At 42.3% G+C, this 19,448-nt stretch overlaps 1 protein-coding gene across 1 annotated transcript in view; it reads left to right on the top strand.

Moving 5' to 3' along the window:
- The window catches only part of UGT3A2 (UDP glycosyltransferase family 3 member A2), a 137,607-nt gene that overhangs the window by 93,790 nt on the left and 24,369 nt on the right, over positions 1–19,448 (top strand). Inside the window, exons 5-6 of the mRNA XM_029578847.1 lie at positions 3,844–4,075; positions 13,629–13,848. Of these exons, the coding sequence (XP_029434707.1) occupies positions 3,844–4,075; positions 13,629–13,848 (452 nt within the window). The remainder of the gene's footprint in view (positions 1–3,843; positions 4,076–13,628; positions 13,849–19,448) is intronic.

Genomic DNA, 19,448 nt, shown 5'->3' with positions numbered 1-19,448 from the left:
AATCTTCCATGATGATATTTCTTACTGTTTTTTCTCCACCAACCTTCATGCCCAACCATTAACAGCAATGTGAGAACTCAACACATTGCTTCTCCGTGCCTGACACTGTACAATGTTTCGGACTCTCTCTTGTCCTTCCTCAAGGGCAAAACCTGCGTCATAAATACAACCTTCATAAGTCATTTATTACTTTATTCACTTACATTGTCCAAGTGTACAACCCGCTACTCACTCATTTCCCAGCATGGCGTTTCTCATCCTTCTCTTCCGGTTCTCTCACCCGCCTTAATTTAAACCCCTTTACCAGAGTGACGTGACTCGGACGTCACTTCTGGATTTATAATGAGTACCATTCAATAGCACTGTTTAAACCTAATGGTGTAACTGTACGCATCCAGAAGATCCACTGTTGTTCTCTTAGGTTTAACAAAAAATTCGGATCACCTCCTCTTAAATTCAATGGAACTACATCTAAGACACGCCATTGTAATTGTTGAAAAGTATGTTGTTTCTCTTTACAATGGGCCACCATCGGAGCCAACATTTTTCCTGTGACAATGCAACTGCGATGTTCTATTAATCGTACACGAATTTGACGTTTAGTGCGCCCGATGTAATACAAATTGCAGGGGCAGGTGATTAAATAAATCACCCTGGAAGTATCATAATTTGTATACTGTCATGCTCTATGTACTTTGCCACTTTTATCTGTCCAATCCAGACCTTTTATAGCTTGGTCACACATCGAGCAATGATTGCACGATGTGTATAGTGCATACTGGTAAAACATCAGAACAAGAGGAATCACGAATAGTATGCACTTTACCTTTTTCTAACAAGGCAGGTAAAATCGCTTCTTTGATCTGTCATCATTGGCCTGTCTTGAAGACACATGATATTTTTCGAGAATATCTTACAATCGCATATAGTAGAGGCAAGAATATTGGTGATTATGTTACTCATTCTTTTTTGTCTCCTCAAGAAGCTGCAGGGACTGATGATAGAAAAGGACATTGGCCGTGCAATCATTGCTCGATGTGTGACCAAGCTATAAAAGGTCTGGATTGGACAGATAAAAGTGGCAAAGTACATAGGGCACGACAGTATACAAATTGTGATACTTCCAGGGTGATTTATTTAATCACCTGCCCCTGCAATTTGTATTACATCAGGCGCACTAAACGTCAAATTCGTGTACGATTAATAGAACATCGTAGTTGCATTGTCACAGGAAAAATGTTGGCTCCGATGGTGGCCCATTGTAAAGAGAAACAACATACTTTTCAACAATTACAATGGCGTGTCTTAGATGTAGTTCCATTGAATTTAAGAGAAGGTGATCCGAATTTTTTGTTAAACCTAAGAGAACAACAGTGGATCTTCTGGATGCGTACAGTTACACCATCAGGTTTAAACAGTGCTATTGAATGGTACTCATTATAAATCCAGAAGTGACGTCCGAGTCACGTCACTCTGGTAAAGGGGTTTAAATTAAGGCGGGTGAGAGAACCGGAAGAGAAGGATAAAAAACGCTGAGAAACACCATACCGGGAAATGAGTGAGTAGCGGGTTGTACACTTGGACAATGTAAGTGAATAAAGTAATAAATGACTTATGAAGGTTGTATTTATGATGCAGATTTTGCCCTTGAGGAAGGACAAGAGAGAGTCCGAAACATTGTACAGTGTCAGGCATGGAGAAGCAATGTGTTGAGTTCTCACATTGCTGTTAATAGTTAGGCATGAAGGTTGGTGGAGAAAAAACAGTAAGAAATATCGTCATGGAAGATTGAAAACATCAAGATAAGTGGACGCTATTATATATGTGGAATTTCTGAAAGAAAGAAGGTATATGTCTTAGTTTTAATGCACAAAGAGCAATTTAACACAGCAGTATAAAAAAATAAGAATTATGGACTGACCAATGATTAAATATAAGGCAGAGTGACTTATGGTATACATCACCACACAATGATGCCTATTATGATGGTCACACAATAGCAGCGTTGTATAGTAGAGTGGATTTTGGTAAGGGGTTATTATGGGTGATGATGTACTATGACATAGTAACATAGTAATGATGGCAGATAAAAACCACACGGTCCAGCCAGTCTGCCCAGCAATTTGCTTATTGGTAGTAACTGCCCCTCCATGCAGCTTACCCTATGCAGGTTATCCCCACCCCTTTCTTCTTTTTCAACTTCAAGTCTTTAGGGATCCGCAGTGTATGTCCCATGCCCTTATGAAAGTCTAAAGGTTCCTCCATCTCTTCACCTGCTAGGGCCTGGGGATCCTCATCAGCTATACTCCTATGGAGCAGTTTTGTTGCCTCTTAAATTTTGGTACTCTAGACAACTGCCTGGTTTCCCAGATATGGTCTTTGAGGGATGCAACCTATTCTGGTTTCACTGGTAAACAAATTTCTGGGAACATTTTGTTTCCTCCACAACCTTCGGTGAAACAAGTAGATTTTAACAAGCTGTACACAAATATGCATGTATTATGTCTGTATCATGTACCTTTTGCCAGAAAAGTACGATATACATTAAGCATTGTTACATGTCTGTAGCGGCATAAGCTATAATGGCAATGTTGGCACCAGAAAACAAAACTAAAAATGTTTTGTAATCACTGTCCGACACTTCATGGATGAGAGTCCAACAATAGTCACCCAGTATGGAGGGGTTCCACTTGCCTTGATACCGTTCTCCATTTTGACAATGTCTTGATGAAACCTTTCACCATGTTCGTCATTCACAGCACCAAGGTTGTCTGGGAAGAAGTCCAAGTGGAAATGAAGAATGAAGTCATACTCCTTTTCTGTGCTTTCAGAGTAAACTCACCACAGATGTAACAAAACGCGTCACGGCTATTACGACATTGGCGTGTCATTTCATAAAGTATATGAAATTAAATTCACAAGCTTTAAACTCAACAGTTTTAGCGAAACGATTTTCTCATTCACACAGACATTGCATAGGAGACTACTCATTGCTGCTGCTTATATAAGGCTGCATCATCGTGGAAACAAGTTGGAATCTTGCAGCCGAGCTGGGGCTTGCCCGAGCAAGTTCTGGCATGATCAGGCAGAGTTTCTTGGTTTATTTTAAAAAAAATTAATCTCTGTTACATGTTACGTTGCTTATGGCTGTCAAAAATACGACATAAATTTTAAAAATCATAAAAACTACTGTCCAGCAAGAAAATATATGTAAGTGAGATTGCTTTAAAATTTCACAATTATTGTAACACAAAATTGGCCGTTTCTCAAAAACCTTATGTGATGTACAAATTTCGAAGTAATATCTGTGATCAACATCAAAAAATCTATTTGGAACATCAAAAAACCTAAAGGAAACAAAAACTTTGTTTATCAGTGTTTTCAGAGTTTCCACAATGACTATGCATGAAATCTATTTGATTGCACTGCCTCCATTGTATAATATGCCTCATTAAAATTAATTTTGGAAATCCTGAAAACCCAACTGGTTTGTGGCCATTGAGGTCTGGATTTGGGGACCTTTGGTATGGAATATGCCTACTACTTCATATTGACTCACTTCTAGCCCTTGTGTTGAGAAGATTATGGTCAGTGTATTTGGTAGTTAAAGGAACTGTGCAGAGGCTTTGAACCAGGGAAACCAGGGTTCAAAGCCCACTGTTGCTCCTCATGACCTTGGGCAAGTAATTTTACCCTCAGGTACAAAATTAGATTATAAACCCTCTGGTGATAGGGAAATACCTATAGCATCTGAATATAATCTGCTTTGAAGTGCTGAAAAGTGTAATTTATTATTTAAAAAAAAAAAAAGGTCATTTTCATACTGTTACTAAATTTGTACAGGAACTTGAAGACTTTATTGGACAATCTGGTGAAGCTGGTTTCATCATTGTGACAATGGGCTCCATGGTGACCTCCATTGAACAATTGGATATTGTGAAAGAAATGAATGCTGCTTTTGCACGTCTTCCCCAAAAGGTGATTTGGAGGTACCAGCGCAGTCGGTGGCCAAAGGAGCTAAAATTGGCACCCAATGTAAAAATTATGGATTGGCTGTCTCAGAATGATCTGCTAGGTAAGCTATATTAACCTAGACAGAGTAAAACACTTGCATAAATGGAAGCTCTGATAGCTGTTTAAGTTTTCTAATAATTGTGTGATAGTATATTATATTATTTCTATTTTCATTTCTTTTAGGGGTATGTTTTACAGGAAAAAACTCATATCTATGATGTTATACTAGATAGACTGATGCATCTAAGGAACTAGTTTGTATACAAAGAACATGTCAAAATCAAAATACTAATGTATCAGGGAGCATTTAAGTTGTGGTAGCTGAATATGTGTACAAATGGTTTGCTGACATCAATAAATTGACCAATACAAAATGTACTCATATATAAATAAAGCATTTAGAACAGCATAAAGAATTTATTTTATGGTGATCTCATCCAATTTTGGATGCTGTACTTCCAAAAGGATAGAGTCAGAATAGAGGTGGTCCAGGGATGGGCTACCAAAATGGCAGAGTTTTTACACACAAAAAAAAACATATGAGATGAGACCTAAGGACCTAAATATGAATATCCCAGGGAGGAGAGGGGGGAAATATGATAGATTCAAACACCTGAAAGAAATAAATCATGCACAAGACACAAACCATTTTTCAGTGGGAAAAAAATGTATTAGAACAATAAGAGACTCAAAGGGGGGAAACTGAGAAGTAATATTAAGAGATATTTCTCCACAGAAAGGAGGGACAGCCTCTCAATGGAGAATGTGGAGGAAAAACAGTAACAGAATTCAAGAAAGCATGGGATAAGCATAGAGGATCCATAATTGCCAAGAAGTAAAGAGAAAATCAGAGATACCTGGGAATTAAGGTATATTGCAACAAAAGATGAATGGGGCAGACCTTGTTGGGTTTATGGTCCTTATCTAAAATTATGTTCTTGGTTTCTATGATTATTTTTAGGGATGTGAATCGGGCTTCAGACGATTGAAAATATCGGACGATATTTTCAAAATCGTCAGAAATCAGGGGCTCCCCCAAAACGATAGGAAAACCCCACAATATTGATTGTGGGGGTTCTCTTATCGTTTTGGGGGAGGGCGGGAAAAACGGCACACAAAAATAACCCCTAAACCCACCCCGACCTTTTAAAACTAATCCCTTAGCTTCTCCCACCCTCCCGACCCCCCAAAAAACTTTTTACAGGTACCTGGTGGTCCAGTGGGGGTCCCTGGAGCGATCTCCCGCTCCCGGGCCGTCGGCTGCCACTAATCAAAATGGCGCCGATGGCCCTTTGCCCTTACCATGTGACAGGGTATCCGTGTCATTGGCCGGACCCTGTTACATGGTAGGAGCACTGGATGGCCCGCGCCATCTTGTGCTCCTACCATGTGACAGGGGCTGACCAATGGCACCAATAGCCCCTGTGTCATAGTAAGGGCAAAGGCTATCGGCGCCATTTTGATTACTGGCAGCCGATGGCCCGAGTGCAGGAGATCGGTCCCGGACCCCTGCTGGACCACCAACGGCTTTTGGCAAGTCTTCGGGGACCCTCCTGACCCCCACAAGACTTGCCAAAAATCCAGCGGGGGTCCGGGAGCAACCTCCTGCACTTGGACCGTCCATTTATACACTTAAAACCTTTTGACAGTTCAGCTCTGTGGAGTGAATTTTCAAAGGAGTTATGTGCATAAAAGTAGCAGTTTTCAAAAGCACAATGTTTGTCTACCTTTGTCATCGCATTGAATTTACCCCAGCGGCTCAGAACACCTTGCAGCACTGTCCCCCGTCCCCCCCCCCCGAATCACGTAAGCCCGCCCCATTGACATTGTCACGACCGAAGTGGTGGACCCTTGGTCTGGCCGTGCGGAGAGAAGTATGTACGTAAAGTGGACTCCGCCGAGAAGAAAAGGCTGGGGGGCAGCACGGAGCCAGGAGGCCAAGCAGAGACTTCACCCTGGAAGCCCAAGATCCCCCCGGGAGGAGCCCCTGAGGACCCGGGCTGCTGGGACTTAGGAGGGGTCTCCCGGACGAAAGGACAGCAGCATGAAGATGATCCAAGTACTGGGCTGGCGGTGATCAAGGAGTATCCACAGACAAACCGGAGTCAAGAGCCAAGAAAACAATCCGAAGATGAGACTGGAACTGGAGAGAAGGACTGAAGCAGGAACAGGAGCGGAGGCAGGATCAGGAACAGAGCTGGAACAAGGCAGGAGCCGGACTGGAAACAGGATCAGGAACAGAAGCTGGATATGAAGCGGAAGCTGGAACAGGAATGGAGCTGGAACAAGACAGGATCAAGAAAGCAAGAACAGCAACTAGCAACTCACCTATGAGGGGCGGAGCTAAGACTTGCAGCTCGGCGGTGTCTCCCTAGTGGGGACGCTGCTGCGGAGAGGCCGAGTAGGCCCAAAAGATGCTGGACCCCGATGCCAGCTCCCCGAGGAAAACAGAGGTAAGGACCTGGTCACGAACCCCGCAACCGGGACCGCAACAGACATCATCCGTAGGTATTGGGGGGCCATAAGTGTCGCGCTGAAGCTGGGCGTCACGCAACAAAGGAACACGACTAAGAGGCGTTCCCCTTAGTTTGCCTCTCTGTGTGAACCGATTTGCAACGCAATCAAGAATCACTTATCATGATGCCTCTGAAACAAGATCTTAATATTCCAGTCATAATGCATCAAGGTATTTACAACCCAGATTTCTATGACTAACAAAGTACAAAACAAGAAACTTATAAAAGAGAATATGATACACAGAAATGTTATCCAAATTCCACTAAAAAATTCTTTTGCTAATTATTTTCTTCTCTCACTGTTATTAATATACAATCAATATCTAAAAAAACAATGTTAATTGCAGATAGAAGAAAAACCGGACATTCTAGCTATTACCGAAACATGGTTAAAAGATAGCGATACTGTAGTTATAAACCAAATTGTAAATGATGAATATACCATTTTTTCTCAACCAAGAAAATTACACGGGGGGGGGGGATTCGATTTTATAACATGCGTGTGGCTGCATGCGCATGTTATAAAATCGGGCGTAGATTTGTACGCGCTGGGTTGCGCGCACAAATCTGCACCCGCACCTAAGTTTTAAAATCTGACCCATAGAGAAAATAGTATTGAAACAGCTAAATAAACATCTTGATGAGAATGATATCCTCTATAATACACAATTTGGCTTCAGAAAAAACCTAAACACAGAAATATCACTATTGTCCTTGCAGGATTCCTTATTAAAAGGTTTCCATACTGGAAATAAATATTTACTTTTATTTCTTGATCTCTCGGCAGCATTTGACACTGTGGACCATGAAATCATGATTCACAGGTTAAAGGAAATAGGGATAGAAGGACCGCCATTACAATGGCTCATTTCATTTTTAAATGACAGAACATTTCAAGTGCAAATTAATAATAGAATTTCTGAAATTATTAACCTCAATACTGGTATACCACAAGGTTCTGCCTTATCGGCAACCTTGTTTAATATCTATATGACTCCATTATGCCATTTACTATCAGGACTTGGGCTAAAGTACTACTCTTATGCTGACGACTTTCAGATATCTGTTAATGATACTGTAGAAAAAGCGTTTCAAATTACCTCGCTTTATTTGAACGTAATCAAACAAGTGTAAAACCAAATGAAACTATGCATTAATATAGACAAGACTGAAATCATGCTGTTGGAAAGGAAAATCTCCCCAAATTATTCAAAGCTACAATTTAAATATGAAACATTAAAATTAAACTTGGGATCTACAGTCAGAGATCTCGGAATACATTTAGACCCAGAATTAAATTTTAAAAATCACATTGCAAAAAAAGCAAAAGAAGGGTATTTCAAACTATTAACACTCAGGAGACTAAAACCATTTTTAGATACAAAAGATTTCAGAACCGCGTTACAAACTTTGATTTTTTCATCAACAGACTACTGTAACGCCCTTTTTCTGGGCTTGCCCTATTCCACTCTATGGCCTTTCCAAATTTTTGCAGAACACAGCAAACAGAAAAGATCATATTACCCCCGTCTTGATGGAACTCCATTGGCTACCAATAGAACAGAGAGTCCAATACAAGGCGCTATGTATTTTACATAAAGCAATCCATAATGAAAACGTTGAATGGCTAAATGCGGTAATAAGACTACACACACCGCAGAGAAATTTAAGATCCACCAGTAAAGGACTTCTATCTATTCAATCATTGGTATCAGCAAAGCTAACATCTGTAAGGAAAAGAGCACTGTCACTGGCTGGACCAACAATTTGGAACAAGCTTCCTACAGAGTTAAGATTAGAAACTAATGCGATTCAATAAAAAAAAAAAAAATTAAAACTTGGTTATACAAGCAAGCCTTTGGTACAGACAAGACCGAGACAGAATAAGTATTTTCAGTATCAACTTGAATCTACCGTGCAGCATACGTTTTTTTGAGACTGCTAATGATATGAATGTTTAGATGAATGAGTTAAATTTGATTTTAAATTGTAATTTTTTGTTTAATTTTTAAGAATGTAAGAATGACGCTTTTGAACTCTGTACTGTTTGTTATTTGTTAAATATTGATAAATATTGTAAACCGTTATGATAGTTATATCCAAATAGCGGTATATAAAAGCTTTTTAAATAAATAAATAAATAAATAACACTCATTATATTTATGAATGTTTTACCTGTAAATCGTTATGATCTAGTGATTCTCACATGGAATGATGGTATATAAACAGATTAAATAAATAAATAGATTTCACTTGAAGATGGAAGGAGCTTGTACTAACTCTGGCCACTGTTCTTTTTAAAGTATATGAACTGGGCTTATTCCTGTTTATAGAAGAAATCAATTAATCCATTAACAGGACCAGTAACAATGTATTGCCAGTTCTGGAAGATTTTTAGTGTCCAAAAAGTAATGGTATAGGAGTCAGTGTACTTTTGAGGACTGTAAACTAGTTAAAAAAAAAACCACAAAAAAAGAAGAAACAGAAAGTAGGATTAAATGGTCAGTTTTCTCAGTGGAGAGAGGTAAACAGTGGAGTGCCTCAGGGATCTGTACTTGGACTGGTGCTTTATATTTATAAATGATCTGGAAAGGGGAATGACGAGTTATAGGATCAAATTTACAAATACAAAATTATTGAGAGTAGTTAAATTACAAGTGGATAGTAATAAATTGCAGGAGGACCTTGCGAGACTGGAAGATTGGGCATCCAAATGGAAGATGAAATTTAATGTGGAAAAGTGCAAAGTGATGCATATAGGGAAAAATAACCCATGCTGTAGTTACATGATATTAGGTTTCATATTAGGTGCTACCACCTAGGAAAAAGATCTAGGCATCATAGTGGACAATACATTGATATAATTGGTTCTGTGTGCTGCGGTGTTCAAAAAAGTAAATAATGTTAGGAATTTTTAAGAAAGGAATGGTGAATAAAACAATTTCATAATTCCTCTGTGTTGCTCTATGGTGAGTGTGCACCTTGAGTACTGTGTTCAATTCTGTCACCGCATCTCAGAAAAGATGTACAGTAGATGCAGTGAAGGAAGGTATAGAGAAGGGGGATCAACATGATAAAAGGGATTGAATGGCTCCCCTATGAGGAAAGGCTAAAGAGGTTAGGGCTGTTCAGCTTGGAGAAGAGACGGCTGAGGGGGGAGATATAATACAGATCTATAAGAATCATGAGAGGACTAGAATGGGTAAATATGAATCGGTTATTACTCTTTCAGATAATAGAAGGACCACGGGCACTTAATAAAGTTAACATTTAAAACAAATTGCAGAACATTCTTTTTCACTCAATGCACAATTAAGTTCTGGAATTTGTTGCCAGAGGATGTGGTTAAGGCAGTTAGCTTAGTTGGGTTTAAAAAAGGTTTTGGCTAAGGTCCTGTAGGAGAAGTCCATAACTGCTATTAGTCAAGTTTACTTAGGGAATAGCCACTGGCATTAGTAGCATGGGATCTATTTAATGTTTGGGTACTTTCCAGGTACTTGTATCCTGGATTGGCCATTGTGGGAAACAGGATGTTGGTCTGACTCAGTATGGCAACTTATGTTCTTATTTTTTTCCAGAAATATTTCTATTTTTCTAAAGATCACTATTTGCTTCAGAAATTCCCTTTTCTTTATTTTTTTTTATTCAAACATTCCCTGTACATTATCTGCTGTGCTTATGGAAATCCAGTCCGAGAGGCATTGCTAAGTATTTCTCAGTGGTTAGCTGACATGAATCACTAGAAAAAGCTGTTGAGGAGTGGTAAGTCTTGTACTCTGAGGCAGTTGCTGAGGTGCATGGCTTCATTTGGGGTAAGGGGGTAGATTTGAGAAAAAAACAACTACATTATCAGTGACTGTGCCTGATAGCTCCTGAGGAGAGATGTATGGACAGGCATAGGAGAGAGATTGTGCAGTGGAGAATTAATGGTGAGGAATTTGGGGGTCATATTAGAGTCCTACCCAACATTAAAACCCCAGTGAAAGGCTGTTGAGGTCTGCCTTTTTTAAACTTGGTGTTTGGAATCTGTGGGAGGGAGCGCTAGGAAGCGCCGCAGCAGGCAAGTCATGTCCCAGTATGGGAGGAGCAGGCTGACCACCGAACATGCATGCACTGGTAGAGACCCAACAACACAATGCTGGTTTCTGGGGTAGCCCTCCGGCCACTCGATAGCCCTTTTGGATCTGCCACTAGGTAGCGGCAGATGCGGCAGGATGGACGGAGTTTGAGGACAGGTGATGGTACTGGAGCTTGGAATAAGACGGGATCTCGGCCTTGGACTAGGCTGACGGCTTGAAGAAGGCAAGGAAGCTCGGAGGCTCAGATAAAATGAGGACACATGGAACTTGGGACTCAGACAAGACGAGGACGCTTGAAGACTCAGATGAGACGAGAACATGAGGTGGCTTGGAACTCAGACGCAAGACGCTCAGACATAGATGGAGATCAGAAGCGGATTCTAGAGAGTCAGGCGAGGATTCCGGATACTCCGATGAGGATTTGGAACTGGGGAAGACTCAGGCGAGGATAAGGACTCAGGATACTCAGACGAAGACAGAGGCTCAGGGACTAGGAAGAATCTGGGCAGTGCTTGAAGGAGATCCTGCTGGAAGAGGGCTCCGGCCACCAAACGCAGACATTGGATAGAAATGGATTTACTCCCAGGAAGGTCAGCTGAAGACTAGGTCCAGGGCAAGCGAGCTGAACCCACAACATAAGGACTGACGATACTTCAGGATCGGAACCTGACAAAGGACATCAGAAGCGAGACTTGGAACATCAAGGTTGGAATGTAGGACATCGGATATGAATGGATACCGGTACCTCAGGACATCAGGACATCTATGGCATCTGGACATCAGGGGACTTCTAGAGAGGAGGCCCTCAGGGACGACTAGAACATGACGGACGAAGACATCAGGAGTCTGGGATGTCTGGACATCCGAAGACAAGGGGACTTCAAGACATCCGGAGATAGGAAGACGTCTTGACATGGAGACACGGAGACATCTAGAGATACAGTGACATCAGGACATCTGAAGACATGGAGACACGGAGACATCTGGAGATACAGTGACATCAGGACATCTGAAGACACGGAGACATCGGGACATCTGAAGATGGGAAGACATCTGGAGATACAGTGACATCAGGACATCTGAAGACATGGAGACATGGAGACATCTGGAGATACAGTGACATCGGGACATCTGAAGACACAGAGACATCGGGACATCTGAAAACAAGAGGACGGGATCTGACGAGAGACCAGAATATGGAATGAAGACAATGACAGAGGTTCAAGAACCATGGACGAAGACAAGGAGGACCAACGAAGAACAGAGTGCCTCGAAGAAGTGAAGAGGGATCACGAAGGACTCCTGGAGTGAAGAACTGGAACTGAAGAACTAGGAAAGGTCCGACTCCATGACCAACTCCTTGCGAAGGCGAAGACTGAGTGAAGGAAGGCCCTCTTTATAGGGCTGAAGAGGAAACGCCTAAAGGAGGGGGAGTCTTTCTAGGCTCCTCAGCAAAAGGAGCCTAGAAAGACAACCCACTGCTGGCTCTTTAAATGGACAGAGGAGGCACGGCCGCATGCCTAGGAAGAGGACAGGACCTTGGAGAACGGCGTCCTGCCGCACAGGAAGAAGCAGGCCCTGACGACGGTGGCGGCTCTCTGCCACGAAGAAAGTAGATTGATGGCGGCTTCCTACCGCATGAAGAGGCGCTCCGGAGGGGCCTCCAGGCCGTGGAAGAGGACCCAGTCGATGGTGGCCTCCGGGCCGTGGAAAAGGAGCTTCAGGGTGGCCTCCAGGCCACAGAAGAGGAAGGCTCCGGCGGCAGCCCAGCCACAGGAAGATGGCGGTGTTCGGCGGCAACCTCCTGGCTGCAAAGGCAAAGCGGTGGCGGCTCCCAGGCTGCGTGGAAGGCCTGGACGAGGGCATCTCCCAGGCTGCGTGGAGAGTCAACTTCGGCGGCAGCCTCCTGGCCGCGAAAAGGAATAAGGGCGGGGCTTGACGGCAGCCTCTGGGCCATGAAGATGGTGGCAGCTCCCACAAGTGGTGGCGGCGGCCCGCTGCGGATGGCTGTGGCAGCGGCCTGTAGGCCACGAGAAACGGCAGCTAAAAAGTGGGCAGAAAAAGGTAAGAAGCTGCTCGCGGCTAAGTCCGCGGGCAGCATCGCAACATTCAGGATGCTTCGGTGCCTAAAACAGTAGTCCAGGCTTTTATTTTAACAATTATTAACTGCTGTAATTCTCTTTATGGACCAAAAAAACAAGAAGAGAGGCGATCTATGAAAGCCGTTGTGGTGTAAACAAAAAAGATAGATGCCGGATGTCCTTTTTTTAATGTTTATTATGGTGGAGACGTATGGCATTTTAATATGTGTCCACCATAATAAACATTAAAAAAAAAAAAAGGACATCCGGCATCTATCGTAATTCTCTTTATGTCAGACTCTTGAATGTTCTGTAGATTTTGCAAAATGAAGCTGCTTGGCTTTTAGTACCTTGCTCCACTACAGACCATATATCTCCAATTTTAAGGCAATGGCACTGGTTGCCAGTGGCTCAAAGGGTGAATTTTAAAAAGATTATATTAGTTTTTAAGGATTTGGTTTCAGTGTATAGCCCTGCCCAGTCACTGCAGTCTGCAGATAAACATTTGTTAAAGTTGCCGTCTGTAAGAGAAGCTTCCCTTCAAGAAACATGGGGATGGGCTTTCTCAGCATTTGTTCCCACCGTTGTGGAACATGTTGCCACTCTAGTTTCATGAGATTGGAGATTTGAAATTGTTCCAGAAGCAATTGAAAACATTTCTTTTTTTTTAGGCTTTTCTCCAAGCTTAGGTATTGGGTTTAGGTGGGTTGGAACCCTGGTTTTGGGTGTATTGTATAAGGAATCTTATTAAATGCCATCTTTTCTTGTACATATAAGATTTATGTTTATGTTAATATTGTGATCCGTTTAGAATGACTTCTCCCATATCGGGAGGAATATAAACATTTTAAATAAATAAAAGTAAATAAATGGTGAAATTATTCTTAAATATTTTAAATGCCAGCTGTTGCCATGACCTATTTTGTGTTTTCATCCAGGGCATCCGAAGGCTCGTCTTTTTGTCACTCATGGTGGGATAAACAGTGTAATGGAATCAATCTATCATGGAGTTCCTGTTGTGGGTATTCCACTTTTTGGAGATCAGTTTGACAACATGGTTCGAGTTGAAGCAAAACAAATAGGAATATCACTTCCACCATACCAGCTTACAGCAGACAGATTTGCCAAAGCAATGAAGCAAATCCTGGAGGATGACAAGTATGTATGTTGCTCAAAATGCAGCAAGCAAGCTTGTTTCACTGTCAAATAAATATAGTTAGCCAATAATGACCTGGAAATGTAGATGCAGTGTTGTGCTCTGCCATATGGGAGATCAAAGTTTTGGTTAATTATATTAAACATTTTTATCTGCCTTCCCAACCCAAAAAGAACTATCCAAAATGTACAAATATATTTTTAAAAGTACAAAACATAAAATTAGAAATAATAAATATTAAGACAAAAACAAATCAACCTAAAATAATTAAACTAAAAAGCAAGCAAATGCAAGATCACATACTAATCAATCAAAGAGTCAGTTCCCTACAAAAGCCACCTCCCACCAATAGATAACCATCAGTATGGAGGAGGAGACCCCTTTGATTCACTCAGCTTTAATCGGCTTCATTTTTTACCTGAAGTTTGCTCCTCTGACTGGTTAGGACCAGGGATACTGCAGAGGCAGTGTTCATAGCTTCCGCGGCAGGAGTCTTAGATATTGCAAAATGGTGAAACCTAGTGACCAGATTCAGGGTGCACACATACCAGGTTTGAGAGGAAGTTGTGCTCTGTGGGATTTAGCAAAAGACCATTACTGCAGAGCCCAAGCTAGATGGGAGTGGGTTAAAAACAGGAGGGAAAAAGTAGGAAGTGGAAGACTCATGGTTCCATAGCCTGACAGAGGCCAGATCCATGTGAGCTGGAATCCCAAAGGAGAGGGAGAAAACTCCAGGCCAAAAAACTAGCCACCAGCTAATGTTACATTATGCAACGTTTTATTCCCTTCTCAATAGGCACTCCAGTGTTTAAATACTGTTTGTAAATATTATGTTGGTAAGGATAGTAATGCAGTGTAATGCAGGAAAGATAATCAGAGAAAATTATTTTTCACTCAATGCACAATTAAGCTTTGGAATTTGTTGCCAGAGGATATGGGTAGTGCAGTTAGTGTAGCTGGGTTCAAAAAAGGTTTGGACAAGTTCTTGGAGAAGAAGTCCATTACCTGCTATTAATCAAGTTCACTTAGGAAATGGCCACTGCTATTACTGGCAACAGTAGCATGGGATCTTCTTGGTGTTTGGGTTCTTGCCAGGTACTTGTAACCTGGATTGGCCACTGTTGGAAACAGGATGCTGGGCTTGATGGACCCTTGGTCTGACCCAGTATGGCATGTTCTTATGTTCTGTCATAATACTTTACTATGAAGTGCTGTAAGCCCTTATTATTCATATCATATCAGCAGTGACCCTTAGAAAACATAGTTTTTTTTCTCACAATGATAAACTATATGTAGTCTTTGTGGGGGGGGGGGGGGGGGGGGAGAATAATAACCTATTCAGATATGGGGCTGTTTTTGAATGAAAACTAGTAATATATTAAATGACGATAGCAAAAGAGCATCCAGTTTACCCATTTATCCTGTCCACACTGCTAAGGCTACATCCCAGCTGCCAGCCATAGTGTGGCCACCTACAAGATTTCTCCTTATCCACAGTCTCCCCCCCCCCCCCCCCCCCCCACCATCCTTTGTACTCCACCTAACATAAAATATCGTATGCTGAGTTAGACCAAGGTCCATAGAGCTCAGCATCTAGCAGCCAATTAGGGTCACAAGTATCTGGAAAATCCCAAAAAGTTGATCTATTTCTTGTTCATTCCTAGGGATAAGCAGTGGCTTTTCCAAGTTTAATTGGCTAATAATTTTTTTGGATGTTTCCTCCAAGAACTTGTCCAAACCTCTTTTAAACTCTGCTGCTCTGCTAGTCGCCTTGACCATGTCCTCTGGTGACAAATTCCACAGTGATTGGGTGTTGAGTGAAAAAATATTTTCTCTGATTTGTTTTAAATCTTCTGGTTGTTAGTTTAATAAGGTGTATTAATTATTTATTTATTTATTTATTTAACTTTTTTTTTATATACCGAGGTTCTAGAGACAAAATCACTAAGCACTTCGGTTTACATTCAACTATTGAAATGACTGACTTGAGTCTTACAGAGAACAGGAAATACAGAACTTGGATATTATACATTTAAACTCATAATGACATAGAACCTTTAAATAACAGAAACAGTAAAGGTAGGTAGTCAAACATGTAACAGGCGATTATATGAGAATAGAGCAATATGAGATAATATCTGTGGTTGTTTGGCAGTGAAAAACATGATAGTTTGCATCCAGTGGGTAGGAAGGATTAAGATCGAATTAGGCGTAGGCTAGGGAGAAGATCCAAGTCTTGAGTCTTTTTTTGAAAGTAATTGGACATTGTTGTATTGTTGTAGTATTATTTGAAAAGCTGGATAACCATTCCCTGTATTTACCCAGTCATGATTTTATAAACCTTTGTCATCTCCTCTTTAGTTTCTTTTCCAAGCTGATGAGCCCTATCCTGTTTTTAGCCTTTCTTTATAAGGAAACTGCTCCATCCCCTTTATCATTTCTGTTGTCCTTCGCTTTACTTTATCTTGTTCCACTATATCTTTTTTGAGATGGGGCTGTGAAGGGTGGCGGGTATGCGAACCCTTTGTGCTGCGGCGTAGTTGATACAACCTTGAAGCAAACCCACCCAGCCTACGCTGGCAGCTGGTGAATGCACCCTGTAGAGGGACACTCTGGAGCTTCACCTTTACCAGCCGCCTCCCCCTGCAGGTTGAGCCCTTGGGTTCTGGCAGCTGACAGGACTTAGCGGGTCCCTCGGGCAGTGAAGATAACTAAAGTACAAAGGCACAATGGGGTTAGGGTAGGCAGCAGACTAACATAGTCAGGGACACACCAAAGCTGGGGCAGGCAGCTAGCAAGAGTGGTCAGGTCCAGGCAAGAGGTCAAGACGTGATGAGTCAAGCCAAAGGTGGATGGAGACACAATGGGAGGCCTCTGGTAGCATCAAGCAGGGGTGAATTGGACCGTCCCATGAACTGCCAAACTTAACAATACCCCCCCCCCTTTCCCTGAGTTCTGGGCAGGGGCTTCCTGGGGTACCTCCTGTGGAACTCTGAGTTGATGGGCTTTTAAGTTGGAGGCCTGTTCCCATGAGTTTTGCTTGGGTCCATAGTTTTTACAAGAGATAATACAAAATCTCTTGGACCTCAAATTGAGTGTCTTCTTCTGTAGCAACTTCGGTGGTCTGGAGGGATAATCTGCCAAGCCAAGAATCACAGGTTTCAATAGAGAGATGTGGAACACATCATGAATCTGTAAGGATGCTGGTAATTTGACTTTATAAGCCACAAAACCAATTGCCACTCAATGGGAAATGGACCCACAAACCGTGATGCAAATTTCAGAGATGGCATCTTCAGTCAAAGATTTTTAGTGCTGAGCCAAACTAAATTTCCTGGATGAAGTTGAGGCACTGGACAACAGTTCTTGTTTGCGTGTCTTTTAAAATGCTTTGCCACTTGCTCAAGGAGATGATGTGTTTTGTGCCATGGTTCCTGGAGTTCCTATCTCAGCAAGCTGGCTGCTGGGCAGGTACAGGAGTCAGAAACACTCTTGGGAGTACAGGGATGGTGCCCAAACATGATATTCCTAGCATGTAGACAGATGGACTCAGGGCGAGTGGGTTATGCACCTCTGCCAGCATATGGAGACAGAGCAAACTGATATCACAGTATATATAGCCCTGCAGTGACATCAGCCTGCCAGTATTCTCCCTCTCCAGCAGATGGTGGGCGTGCATTTCCCTAATAGGGATTGCTGCGAATTTAGAGGAGAATTAATTGTAGATTTGAATTTCCCCACTCACCTGCAGTGATACCCAGTTGAGATTTCCTGAGGTGATTTCTATGGTCCCTCAGATGAGTGCATTGGTCCGGTAGCTGGTTGTAGACCAGTGCAGCGGTGACAGTATATGCCCTCTCCCCCTGCATCTGGAGACCGTCTCTGTACTTGGCCGGGAAGGCTGAGCTCAGGTAAGTTTAAAAAAAAAAAGAGAAACAGTCAGAGACAGTGAAGGGATTAGTGTAGGACTTCCTCCGGTCTCCGTACTCGCCGCACCGTTCCAACATTCGTTCCCGCTCCCATGGGGGTTAGGGGAACTGGGCAGCCTGGTGGGTTGAGCAGCCGGGGTGGGCTAAGCCCCTCTGCTAGGCTTCTTTTTGTGCCCTGCATGGTAGGATGCAGCAATGTTTTTGCGTGCTTTTTTCTGCGTTTGTTCGTCTGTGCACACAAGTGTGTCCAGCTGTGCGTCCAAACTGTGCATCCAGTTTGTTTTGTGTGCATATTCTCATACATATCGATTGTGCACCCAGATTTTGGCATGGTGACAGTGCGCTTAGGGCCGGATTTTAATTCACTTATGTGCGTGAAACCCGGGGGTTTAAACGCGTGGCCACGCCTTACGCGCGCTGGGCCAATTTTCAAAGGGCCCGGCGACGCATGTAAGTCCTGGGGTTAGTGAAAGGGACGGGGTGGTCCGGGGGGAGGGGCGTGGCTAGAGGCGCCTGGCACAGCAGCCATTTGCCGCTGTTCCCAGGGATCACGTGCCGGCAGGGTGCCAGCGCATGCAACTTGCTCCTGCTCAGAAGTCCATGTGTGCGTGCCAGGTAGTGCACGCACATGGACGCTTGCACACAATTTTTTTAAAATCTACCCCTTAGTGTTTTAGCTCACAGACTTGGGATGCTTAAATTTTGTGCCCCTAAAACTTTCAGTGGGAACTCAACTGGATGCACATTTTCAGTCACCTGTTAAGCGTACTGATGGCCTAATGGTGCTGGTGGCTAAGAGATGTAAGCTCCTTTCCCTCGTGCTGCCTGTCATATTCTACTAATTAGTAAAAAAAAACAAACCTCGAATAGCATGAAAATTACAAATTGTCAATGTATTGAAATCTTGCTATTAGAAAAATGAGGGAGTTATCTAATATAAAGTGACCATCATATAGCACTTCAGGCTGCTTATGGCTTTTGCAATAAGCCCTGTGTAGCGCTAAGGCTAGGGCTTTATAATGATCGGTCACTTTATATGAACGATTTATCTGGATTTGTAGATGCTTTATCTAAAATATAGTGGACTTCATTCAGATAAGTGCATCGATATCTAAAAGCTATCGATGCACTTATCTGAATGAAGTCCACTATATTATCAAGCCTCTTGTTGGCCGTGATCCAACACTGCAGTGTTTCGGCGAAAACCACTCCTTCTTCAGGGAATCAAATCGATTGAATGTCAGCATTCTGATATATGGACTGTTGTGGACTTGTATGTAGTATATACAACTATGTTAAAAATGCCCTTTTAAATCCATTACTTTGTAATTTGGATGGTATGAACGATAGGAATGACACGTACTTGGTCTATGTCATGTGGTCAGCTAACTACTGGGTCTTAAAATCTTTAATGCTGCAAGCACAAATGGTTCAAAATGTAACTAGAAAACATTAGCCAATCTTTTTGTTGTAAAATGAAAATGAAGAATCCACTTACTTGCATGAATGCGGTGCTATAGGCTACCTGCTGTTGCAACGTGACGTACCCGTTGACAAATAACCCACTCAGTGGCCGCCATTTTTAAAGGAGTTCCACCGGCAAAAACAGATTGACATATGGAAATGACATATGTATTGGTATCACTCATTCAAGATGTTGTGCCCATTAAAAA

Source organism: Rhinatrema bivittatum, chromosome 1 (assembly GCF_901001135.1).
Source record: "Rhinatrema bivittatum chromosome 1, aRhiBiv1.1, whole genome shotgun sequence".
Lineage (NCBI taxonomy): Eukaryota > Metazoa > Chordata > Amphibia > Gymnophiona > Rhinatrematidae > Rhinatrema > Rhinatrema bivittatum.
This window is presented reverse-complemented; position numbering and strand designations above follow the sequence as displayed.